We start from the raw sequence: 12,536 nt of genomic DNA, 5'->3' as shown, positions 1-12,536 counted from the left end.
TGCTAACATGTAAGCAAGCTAGAAGACTGGCATCCTTGCTGGGTATCCAGTTAGGGAAGCAACACATTAATAAGAGAATTCTGGGTAAAACCAAAGTTACTTTCCCTAGTAACTAGTTACTTCGAAAGTAACGAGTAACTTGAAGTAACTGAGTTACTTTTGAGAGAAGTAACTAGTAATGTAACTGAGTTACTATTTTAAAGTAACTTACCCAACACTGGAAACCAAACTGCACTCTTGTACGGTATTGACTTCCTAATTACAAGGCAGGCCTACCCAAAAGCATATGGTGCTTTAGTCCTCTTTTTGACTCCACTGGGAACCGATGTTTACAAAAGGAACACGTTGTTTTCAATAGGACTTCAAGTTCCACTGGGGCGAGTGCTGTTTCCCCTATACAGTAATACTGAAGCACTACTTAATAGAAAGTATGCAGGTGCAGTTACTAGAACATGTAAACAGCTGCTTTTTTCTGGATTTTGTGACTTCCAAGTTTACTTTTCTGTAAAAAGCAAACGAAATGCAAGGAGAACAATCAGAACAAAGAGACAGTTTCATCAAAGCAGTAGTAGCAGCTCTGCCCCAACCCTAATGTTTAGTTTAGGTTGTTTTTTTTGTAGCTTTTTTATTTCTACAGTCATCTGCTTAGAAAAATATGCAGTAAGCCACAGATTAAAAATTCTGTCTGGAATTAAACAGAAATACAATCTTTATCCTAATATGTCCATAATGAGTCTAGTCTAGATTAGAAAAATGTTTTCCCGGTTCAGCTGAATGACAATGATCATCATGATCTGAGATGTTTTTGCAGCATCGGGCCAACATCAACACAGGATGCCTGAAAAGCCAGAAATATGCATGACGGTTATTTTGGTTTCTTAAAAATGATATCAGTAGTATTTTTGTCCTGGCATAGGTGCGGCCATTTATCTGCTGCATTTGTTTTCCCCAACGGTCAAATAACGTCAGAGAAACAAACTGCTTGACGCCACAGGGAAGCTTGTCAGCACACTCAGACACACGGCGGCGGAGCTGCGAGGCCATTAACCTCGCTGCCTGCACGCTCGCCTGGTAACAATAGACAGCATACAGCTCAGGTCTTTCCTCACTCTAAAGTAGATACATAGGAAAGTCTAATGTTCATTTGATGACTTGGCTAAACAAAACATGTTTATACTTCCTTCCGCTGTTGCCAGCTCTCACCTCAAATGCACTTCTCTGCCACTTTTCCAGCTCTGAGGTGCCTTTATTAACATTAATCACCCCTCCCTTTAACTAAATTGGGAGGCTGTTAATGTAAGTGTATTTTAATGGAACACTTCAGAAGCAACTCCCTCAATTACATCAACTCTTTCCAGCATGGTCCCTATTAAAACCAACCTTTCATTTAGGGCGGGGGAGCCCACAGACAGAGGGAGAAACACAGAATTAAGGGAGCCTTTGCTAATCAGTCTCACCTGCCAAAGCGAAAGCGTGTAACACAGACTGCTGTTTATAAGTAGGTTTTATTTCAGACACATGGCTCTGTTTATAAAACATTAAGCTACAGTTTTACATTATGGGTACTTATACGTAGTTTGGGCGGAAATTTGGGGCCCTCCATGGTTGCGAGTTACTAAATGGCCCCGGTGATGTCACAGAGGTTAAAAGCACTCGGCTTCCCAGTCAGTTTGACTGACTTTCTCCCGTAACTCTAATTCACGTAAACAACCGCTTTGCAATCAGAGACAGCTCTTTGGAAACTGTGAGCGGCACATCTGCCCACCTTTGAGAGTCGAAACAACAGTGTGCTGAGCTTTTGAAAGAGCTGATATAATGGAGACCCTATAAATGTGTTTGTAATAACAGTGGAACAAATTAGCGCTTGCACCGAAAAGTGTACGAAGCACAGTTTTGGTTTTATTTAGAGCTGTTTTCTGTTCAAGCTGTAGCTGTTGTTATGCACAGATCACGTCAGACAACTTGTGCGGATTGTTGTGGGAATAGATGCTCAGGCCAAATGTAAGTGCAGTGCAAAAGAAATTGCTTGCAGCGCATGTTGGGCAAAAAACACAGCTACGGTACCAAAGATGAGATGTTTTTTCCAGAGAGCAGTTAAATGCAAAGACAATGTGTAGGCTAACGTTAGCCCGTTCTGGACAACATAGCATCATTTAGCTAACATTAGCTAACACAAGCTAACTCAAGGAGTTGCAAAAAAAATAAATAAATCACCTCACTCAGAGTTGTTTTGAAGGGAGGGAAGAATCCATAAAGACTATAACATTTATTCGTAGGAAAGTGTTGGAAAGTTTTCAGTTTTAACATAGTTTAAGGTGGGGTTGCCAACCGTCCCTTAAAATACGGAATCGTCCTGTATTTAGAAACAAAAGTACACGTCCCGTATTGAGCTAATAAGGGACGCACTTTGTCCCGTAATACAGTGAGAATCAAAAGTAGTCTATAAATGTTAATGGAATTAACACTTTGTTTGAAAACATAATTCCCAGCCCCTCTCCTGCTTTGTGACCAATGAGCTGACAGCACACTTACGACAATTCGAGTATGACAATTCAGATTACCGCTCATCTCATTGGTCGAGGAAAGGTCGCTTACGGAGAAAATACCGGAAGACAACAGATGACCACAACAAGAAGCATGGCCAACAGGGAAACAAACGCCGTCACTGCGGTGCAAGTCTCGGACGACAGTCACCTAAAGCTGGGCAGACACTGCGATTTTTTCAGTCGCGTTATTCAGCTCCTGCTCAAACTGCACAATTGACTCGCAGGGGTTAGAAGTTGGTAGGTCACGATGCAGGGTCTCACACTATACCGCCCGATGCTCTGATGCCTGACCCGAGTGCTCACACTGTGCCTCCATAACATGAAGGTTATAACAGAAAATCTGTCGCTCGCTCTCTCTCTCTGTCTTTCACTCACACAGACACACCACCACCATCAACTTTGCTAAATTGCTAATGAAAAACATGATCAGGCAGCTGTGATTGAGCAGCGATGTAAATCCAACTATTTTCACGGTTGTTGTGGTCGTGATAATTTTGTGAGGCCACATCGAAAAGGCTCGGATGAGCTTTCCAAAGTTCTACAAGTTGTGCCTCCATCGCTTGTGTCCAGATCACACGCTGCACAGCCCTGCTGCTCCGTCTTTTTCACCGACGTTTACGTGTTTGCGCGTGAGCAGTGTGAGCGCCTGTGGTGACACCCTCACGAGCGATTGATGATCGGGAGCTGGTCGTGAGGTGTTAATCACTTCTCGTTACCCCACGTATACTACACGATGCACGATGAAGGCCAAAATCGGTCCGATCACTCAAAAATCGGCTCAAAATGGGCCAAAAACCGCACAGTGTAAGCCCAGCATTAGAGCAGCAATGTTTGTTCCCCTCAGAGAAAGGGAAGAATGGGAAAAGGAAAACACCTGGCTGGAAAAAGTTAATATGGGCATGTGCAGTGAATATCAGCGCTATGTGGCCAGAAGTGTGATAATATAATTTATTTTGTGTAATAAACAACTGCAAGGATAGATGATTACAACAAATTGATGACTAATACATAAAAGTAATACATAGATGAATAATGATGATGAGTTAAGATGCGTAATCATGGGAACAAGCGGGTTTACAAACAGGAGCAGCTGATTAGCTTTAGAAAAGCTGAAATAATACCTCAGCTGAAGCCAATTGTACTAAATGCACTAAATGTGCACTGTTACAAGAATATTTTTCTTTCTATTGTTTTCTATTATTTTAAGTTAAGCAGGACAGAGTTCTTTTAAAGAAAGATTTACTTATATTCTCAAAAGTTAAGCATGACAGGCTTCTGTTTAAGAAAGAGACCTGTTTTACTGTGTTAATGTTGTCATTGTGAGCTAAAAATAAATGGCTAAATGATCATTTGTTTCACATGTGTTCATATCACAAAGAATAGAATATGCATCTACTTAAATCAACTTCAAGTCAAATGGTTAAAAAAATAATTTCACACACAAAAAAAGAGCTAGAAAATTCACCACACTGGGAAGGGTGAAGACAACTGGGTCGAGGTGTCCCTTATTTATTTTTCAGGGAGTTGGCAACCCTAGTCTAAGGGGATTGACTCGCCAACGTCAAGTGGCAGCTAGCTTACTTTTTCAGCTCCAGAGATTAGCCCTCTGTATATTTCAATGTCAACTGAGGCATTCCTACACTACACTGGTAAAAAAAAAAAAAAAGGTCAAGCTCTGGATACGCACAGTACTCATTCAATGAACTAGTTACTAATGTACTATTGGTGTAATCTTGGGATATGTAGACAGTGAGAATATTATAATACACATGTTTATATATGACACAATTTGTTGATTTATTCATCGCACCTGATCTAGATCTGTGTCAGAATGGGAACAAATTCCTATAAGCTGTTGGGGGTGCAGTAATCACTAATAGAGCACATCTATGTCTTGTAATTCAGTCCTAGCTTTCTGGGTTTTACAGGATTGCTGGTGAATGTTTCGATTATGAAAGGCCTATCTGCTCAAATTGCACTTTAAAGTGTTGTTCTGACAAACTGTGATCCAATCCAGACTCTTGTCTAGTTGCCACTTTCTTCAGTCTCACACTGTTATTGTTTGAAGATGTCAGTGTCAATTGCACAAGCTCAGTATGACAGATTGCACTTTGTTGGTGGGAGGGCAACTCATGAATGGATTACACACACTCCCACACACACGCATATCTGGAAGACTGATTACAGTGAACACAGTCTACACGTTATTAAGGCTTTTGGTATTCTGTAAAAGTCTGACTCAAGACAGACCTACAGGGCTTTGTATATTGTTGGGTTCTGCTGATAAATTGGCGATCAAGTTAAAGTTGATGATCAATTTGCTGGAAGGAATGCATTTTTCTGATCTGAGGTTACACGTCAGAGATGTGGGCACGTTTGAAATACAAGCTGAGTCCCAATTGTCTGGCAGAAAAGTCACTTTTTCCTGTCGTTTCCAGCGTGGGTAAAACTAAACTGCCTGTGGTGTTCAATAAACATGCATTTTCCAGTGTGGCATCTTTTGTTCTTGTTGACTCGTTAAGGAAGAAAAGAAACAGTCAAATAACCGTACCTGGGTCCCAACTCGTCCTCACACCTCCAGGTGAATTCACCAAAGCTCTCGTAGCGCTGGTTGTAGTGGTAAAGCACACGGTGCAGTGTAGGAGCGCCCAGGTCCATCAGAGTGTTGTAAGCTGTCTGTTGCTCCTTCCCACTGGTGTAGCCGTTAAACAGGTTATATATCTTATCTGCAATTTCTGAAAGTGTATAGACAATCGGGGGTTAACTTGCAGCTTTAATAGGAGCAGGAAACGAGTGTTAACTATGCCCAACAATAAAGAACAATACCGGCGATCAGTTCAAACCCTTTTTTATGTTTAATGAACAGGCCGACTGGGGCTACTTGATATTAAATGATCCAGGCAAGATGTTCCAATGACAAAGTCATCTTTCTCCTGAATCCATGCTAGCCTCGCTGCTGTTTTGGATACGCTGTTGAGGTTTGGGTGGGGAGCTTCGCTGAGTTCACACGCAATCACGCTTTCTGTAGACAGACGGGGCAGATCGCTCATAGCGAGAGAAGAATGTTTGTCTGGGGCAGGTCTTATCTGTTTTTGCATTCATTTTAAACAATGCTGTTAACAGTGATCCTGACAGGCTGACGAATGCATTCTTAATTTCAATTACTGTAGGACACGACAGGAATCCATGTGGAATCATGTCAGTTGCTAAGGTATGGGCGAGGCAGAGTAATAAAGAAATAATATTAAGAAGTCTAATCCCAAATTAGGATGTTGGTTACTGGATAGTGATCAGCACCCCTTTCTTCCCAGTGATGACAGAGGTCACATGTTTGTGTGAAATACCCAAGGATGGAGGATCAGCGACACAGTAACTGTAATATGCGTTTGTTTTTGGGGTCATTGGAAGAGATTCTTTGATGTTGACAAAGATGTTGGACATATTGCAGTTTTTTCCCCTCAGTTATTGGGCACTGTTAAATATAATGGCCTCATAAGTGGAGAAGATGTGTTCTTTCCTGTTTCTTCTGCAGCTCCAATTTCAGATGAATAAAGCAGATGTCATTTTACATGAATATTTTGGTCTCACTACCATTACCGATCATTTTAAAAGGGATAAATCATCAACAACAAAGTTGAAGAATTCACTGAAGAAACTAAAACCTTGGAGTGTAAGTCCTCTCGGAAGTGACAATGCCAAGAAAATCATCTTTTCTTATACAATTAGACAATTACATTGGAAATTGTTTTCACAGTCAAGCACAGTAAATTAAGTAGCCCCTTAATAGGGTTCAAATAGGAATTGGACAAATTTTAAAAAATCATTATTGAACTTTAATATTTTGCTGAAGTCCTTCCATGTAATGATGGCTTGAAGTCTGCAGATGTTTGTGATGTGTCTTACTCCCTTTGGTTTTTTTCTCTGCTAGTGAAATTCAACCTGACTGACCACGTGGCTTATTCCTGTTTAGCCTGATTTTTCAGGCCTTTGTCCACTATTGTAGACAATATCAAGTTTGCAAGTTCTGCTTGGCCCTGCATCAGACCAACGTGTACCCTGCCTGTCACCCTGCGGTAGCTGGGTGACAGGCAGGGTACCTGCGACCTGGCTTCAGGGTGCCTGCGACCCTAAATTGTTTAAGCGGAAGAGAATGGATGGCTGGATGGATCACAGTACACTTCAGAATTCATCTGGCTGCTTCTGTCTTCTGTCACATCATTAATAAACATTAGTGACCCAAGTACAATTTGAAACCACTCATGCCCATGCATCACACAGGCTTCACTGTGTTCAGATCATGAGCTGTTCCAAGCCTTCTCCATTTTTTGTTACTCCTGTCCTTCTGTGACAGGTTGATGTTACTTTCATCCGTCCAAAGAATGCTGTTTGAGAGTTAGTCTCTAACCTGGCCTTTCTGTTCATGAGGTTGAACCTTCTGTCAAAGCGTCGTCCACAAAGCCTCTTTATGGTAGACTTCAATAACGGATAGCTACCTTACAGAGAGAGTTTTTCCCCCTCTGGGGACCGGTGGAAAAGGGTTTTTCTTCACCATGAAAAGGATCCCATGATCATTCATCACTTGAAATGAACTCTTGAATATTTGCCTGCTTAATTTAGGAATGAAGAAATATCCCACACCTATCACTGAAACAGCTTTTGCGTAACTTTTTTAATCAGCCCACCCTTAGCACCAGGAAATATGGTACTAGGGCAGAAAAAAAGACAGTCAAGGTACTTTTGGCCAGGGCCTTTAATTAAAGCCATACTTCAATTGTAGTGGCAAAAAGGTGAAAACTGTGACACTACCCAAATGTCTACAGCCCTGTCTCCAACTCAGCAGCAGGATCTATAAAGTCTTTGGTATGAAGCTTCACTAGTGCACAGGGTGACAAATGATTTCAGCTCGTTAATTTCTGACATGAAATAGCACACTTTATAACCAATATTCTCGTGAGATCTTAGTGTACAGTGTCCATAAACAGTTCTACTCCAGAGAGGAAAACTATCTGCCTGTGTCTTTATGACTCGCTCGATGAACTCATCTAACATCTGTTTTGTGCGGTTTTGAGACATGACTGCAAATAGAAAGAGCAAATGTCTGTCCGGTAAATAAAAAAAACAAATGAAAAAAAATTGCACCAAATATAATTTTTTCCCCCGAATTTTTCTGACATCATATAACAATCATATTTACTACACAAATAATGATGTACAGTCTTTTCCCCTCACCTTGTGCTTTGACGTCATCCACAGTTGGACATGGAGTTTTGATGGTGACTTCACTTGGAGTTGAACGGCGCCCCGTGTTGTCTACTGCCCATAGCCGGAACCTGCACGCACGCACGCACGCACGCACACACACACACACACACACACACACACACACACACACACACACACACACGCACTGTGAAATATAAAGTCCATTTTTCCATTTTGTTAGTGAAAATCTATAAAACCTAAAGTAATAAAATGGATTTCCTGCAGTGTATTCTCATGAAAGTGCTGAACAAAAAACATATGAGCAGCAGCAAACATGTCACAGCTGATGCATTTCCTGCAGCTGTTAATCCAATCGAAAGACCCCCTGCTTTGAAGACCAGGGCCTGCATTATCAATACGGGAACAGTGCCACACTCCCAATTTGCCGTTCTCTGCAGAGCTAGTTTCGCTGAATGAATATCTCCACCTAGTGGCCAATTGTTGCAGTAACAAAGAATGATGTAGCAGTACGAACACTCAAAAGGCAAAGAGGTGTAAAGAAATAGACGAGTGAATGACAGATATTCTCGGTTAGAAGAAAGCCATTTGAATCTTTCCATCATATACTCAAAGACTGAACTTTTGCTTTTAATGCAACTGCAAAGTATCTGTTTTTTGCTGTCTTTGAGTTTCTAGCATGCCTTTCTTGGGCATATTTTATCTGAAAGAGCGTATTTTGCTTCTACAAAGTGTCATTCATGAGCATTGTACGGAATCCATCTTTATAGAAAATATAAAGAGCTGATGGGAGAGACAAGGCCTCGGTGCAGAGGCTCTCCCCAAGCTAAGAGCTCAGGGAGATGAATGAGCTGTCAGACAGGATAGAAAGAGCAGGAATCTCGCTGATACTGGAATTAAAAGAGCATGTGTAGCTGTTCACCGAACCCACATACATCAAAATTGTTTGAAGAAGCTCTGTCCATGGGCCTTTTGCCCTTTTTTTCTTTACTTCTCTTTGCCTCTACACACTGCTGTTTATCTTTTCCTCACTCTTTCCTCTCTTTCTTTCTCAGCCCCAAATGTTACCTCTGCATTTTCTCTCTTCTCCCTCTTTTTCCCCTCTCCACCCTGTTCTTCTGCTCTGCAATGTCTCTGTGTGTGTGTGTGTGTTATGCATGTGGCTTCCCACCTGGCAAGCTTTCTGTGAGATAAGTGTGAGCATGCTAATGAGAGCATCTGAGCATCCGGTGCTTGTGCATCTGTGTGTGTGTGTTTTTAATTTTGCACTGGAAGCATATACATACACTGACAGACCACTGAGGTTTTTAAATCTGACAAGGACCTGTTCAACTGCTCATTAGCACAAAAATCTAATCAGTCACATGGGAGCTCCATATACTTAGTCATGTTCAAAACAACTTTTTGAAGTTCAAACTGAGAATCTGAAGTTAAAGGAGGAGTGCCAACGTGGCATGGTTGTTAATACCAGATAAACTGGTCTGAGTATTTCAGAAACTGTTGATCTGCAAGGGTCTCTAGGGTTTACGAAAAAGAGGAAATAGTCAGTGAGTGGCAATGCCTTGTTAATCCCAGAGGTCAAATGGCCAAACTGCTTTGCACTGATAGGAAGGCAACAGTAACTCAAGCCACCATCTTACAAGAGCTTCTCTGTCAAACAGTGAAGCGGGTGAGCCTCAGCAGCAGACCGAGAATCTGAGGATACAGTTTGTGCTGGCTCGATTTCTGCTGCTTGGATGGCAGGCTCAGAATTTGCATAAAAACATGAAAGCATGGAAGTAATGTTCATCCTGTGCTGTATTAATGGTTCAGGCTGGTGTTGGTGATGTAATGTGTTGGGGGATATTTTCTTGGCACACCTGGGGCCCATTAGTACCAACTGAACATTGTTAAATCCCATAGCCTACCTGAGTAATGTTGGAGACCATGTCCATCCATTTATGACCACAATCTATCTGCTACTAGCTAGATAACGTACCAAAAAGTTAAAATCATGTCAGGCTGGTTTCTTTGAATATGAGAATGAGTTCACTTGACTCAAATAGCTTCAGAATTGATTAGATCTCAATCCAATAGACCACCTTTATGGTGGAAGATTCCCATTATGGATGTGCAACCGAAAATATGAAGGAACTGCGTGACACCATCATGCCAATATGGGGAAAAAATATAAAAAAAATAAACATAATCCACCTAGGCTGCACAAATATTTAGGAAAATGTGTAAAGCCCACAGATGTTCTGACTGTATTACGCGGCACAAGTGAAGTGGCTTATAATAGACAAATGGTGCACGATGATCATTTAACCACATGATCTACAGTTTGTTACTTAGCAAGAGAAGTACACAAAAGGTACATTATAGAGGATTTGAAAGATTGTAAAACCACAAAAACAAGCTACATTGACATTTCTCTGATAGTGCTGCATGTGATGTCACAAAATAAAACAAAAATCAAAAGAATTTAATTATTTGCTGTTGCTAACTAACTAGCTTAGTAGCAGCTAGTACTTTGTAACATTTGAAGAAGAAACAAAGAAGCAAAACATAGTGTGGACAACAGTGCTAACTTCAAAAGTATCAAATGATTTAAAATCAAAAATATATAAAATTTGCAATAATAATACTGATAACTAAAATTGAACTTAAAGTTAAAAGATGCCACATTCAGTCTGGAGCTAACAAATTAGCTCTTTATTAGCTAAAGAGTTAGCTATTTTGTTTTTGCAGTAAGCAATTTTTTAAGCCTATTTTTCTACAGCCAGTGTTGCCAACTTAGCAACTTTGTCGCTATATTTAGCGACTTTTTTTTCTAAAAAGCAACTAGGGACAAATCTGGCTACTTTTTCTGGTGTTATTGGAGACTCATTTATGACAACTTTTTGACGTGAAAGCGCTTATCGCTCTTACTCTCAACAAGCAGTGGGTGCTGCCGAGGGCACCTAGCTCGTGCCAAAGCGCTCAAGGCGGAGGATAGTCCTCCCCCAGCTGCAATCAGGCTGGGGGAGGACTAGGGGATGCAATCACATCTATGCTCCAAACTGCAAACGAATCGTGCACGAGCGAAGCCGCTGCTCCCGCACTGACTGTAACGCAGTCAGTTCTTCTTTAACTATTATGTTGTTTTGTGGCTCACAAGGTTTAAAACTACTTATAAACACACACGCACACACACACAAAGTAACTCCACCAGAGTGCCTATTTCGGGTCACTTTTGCTTATTACATGACACGCTCAGAACAGACTCCATACTTACATGTATGTGGTGTCGGGCTCCAGGCAGCGAATAATCATACTGATGGAGGAGGACAGTAGGTCAGGGATGTCACCTAACATCACACATGGAGACCTGGCCCCGGACAAGATGTCATCCACAAAGCTTAAAAGGGTTTCTGCAACAAAGGTAAGTCAGGAGATTCCTCTGGATTAATTCATCCAAGTATTTCATACAGTTCAGACAATTCTTCAAATTTATGAATGATTTGCTTATGATTTATTTATGGCAATTAACCCGCTATTAACCCTCTAAAATATGTGTCAGAGTACTACTTTTTGTGTTAGTTTCTCTACTGCTACAATTCTGCCATTATTTTTTTAAGGCAGCAAATAATTTGTTTAAATTCACTCAAAATAAATACTGAGTTCTGATTTGAAACTGTCAAAATCCGATTATTGTTGACCCATTATTTATTTTTAATCTCAGGGCAGTTGTGTTTTTTTTAATTGTGAACTTTTTAACTGTTTTGTGCAACTTTCAATGGTTAAATTAATTTATACAGCAAAAGAATTGACCTGTTCTCTTTTTAAAGGGCCGAATTATGCATCTTCATATCAGCTTCAGCTGCGCCTTCCCAAAATGTAAAACAGATGAGCATTTTACTGTTACACTGCAATATACACGTGAAGTACAATATATATATATATATATATATATATATATATATATATATATATATATATAAGAGAGAGCTAGATTTTATGAAGTGAAAAATAGGCATGTTCACTAACATTTGAATGCAGCTACTGGGATTTGGGTCCCCCCGTGTTACAGAAAGGCAAAAAGAACACGGTGTTCCTTGTGACGCCAACACTTCTGTAAACATGCAGTCCATTCAGTGACTTTACTGTTGCAGATGGGTGTCCAAGGGCACCTTGACACTGCATGCTGCGAAGGGAGTATTATTCATTCAGCGTCCACCCACTTTTTTTCAGCACATTCAACACTAACATTTTAGGTAAAAGTTTTCTTTTACCACCTCTACCTCCCACTTTTTTGTGTAAGCCCTTTCTGTGCTCTCCTGAAAAAAAGTCTCACAATCAGGTCTCAAGATTAGGTAACATACAACCTCTGATAAACAACATCATGCCATCATTTATTTAACAAAAAGCAAGCCGAAATGCTGAAGCAGTCTGTGATTCCATTTAAGAGGCTAACCTCTTAGCAGGTCCTGCTAATCAAACACTGTATTAACTGATCATCAGCAAGTGTTAACACTTCTAAAAGCAGAGGCAGTTTGCAGGTTTGGAGCATTCAGGTGTTGTGTTACCACAATGCCAAGGAGAAAAGACATCAGCAAGTATCTTAGAGAAGCAACAGTTGCTACCTATCAAATTTATAAGGCCAATTCCAAACAATTGAAATCTATCGCTTTACAGTAAGATGTATTATTCACAAGATGAAAAGAATCCAACATATAGTCGGTCTTCTCTGGGGTGGACATGCTCTGAGTAAATATAAAAAAGACCTACGTCTTGGGTTCAAAGTCTCAG

General features: G+C 40.6%; 1 protein-coding gene across 7 annotated transcripts in view; it reads right to left on the bottom strand.

The window, feature by feature from the left end:
- astn1 (astrotactin 1) overlaps positions 1-12,536 on the bottom strand; it is a 488,070-nt gene that overhangs the window by 20,278 nt on the left and 455,256 nt on the right. For all 7 annotated transcript variants that reach the window (XM_082514225.1, XM_082514227.1, XM_082514228.1 and 4 more), the window contains 3 exons: positions 11,023-11,158; positions 7,776-7,876; positions 5,098-5,281 (listed from right to left, as the gene is read on the bottom strand). In XM_082514225.1, the coding sequence (XP_082370351.1) occupies positions 5,098-5,281; positions 7,776-7,876; positions 11,023-11,158 (421 nt within the window). The remainder of the gene's footprint in view (positions 1-5,097; positions 5,282-7,775; positions 7,877-11,022; positions 11,159-12,536) is intronic.

The sequence above is a fragment of the Aulonocara stuartgranti genome, assembly GCF_965226115.1.
Source record: "Aulonocara stuartgranti genome assembly, chromosome: 18".
NCBI lineage: Eukaryota > Metazoa > Chordata > Actinopteri > Cichliformes > Cichlidae > Aulonocara > Aulonocara stuartgranti.
This window is presented reverse-complemented; position numbering and strand designations above follow the sequence as displayed.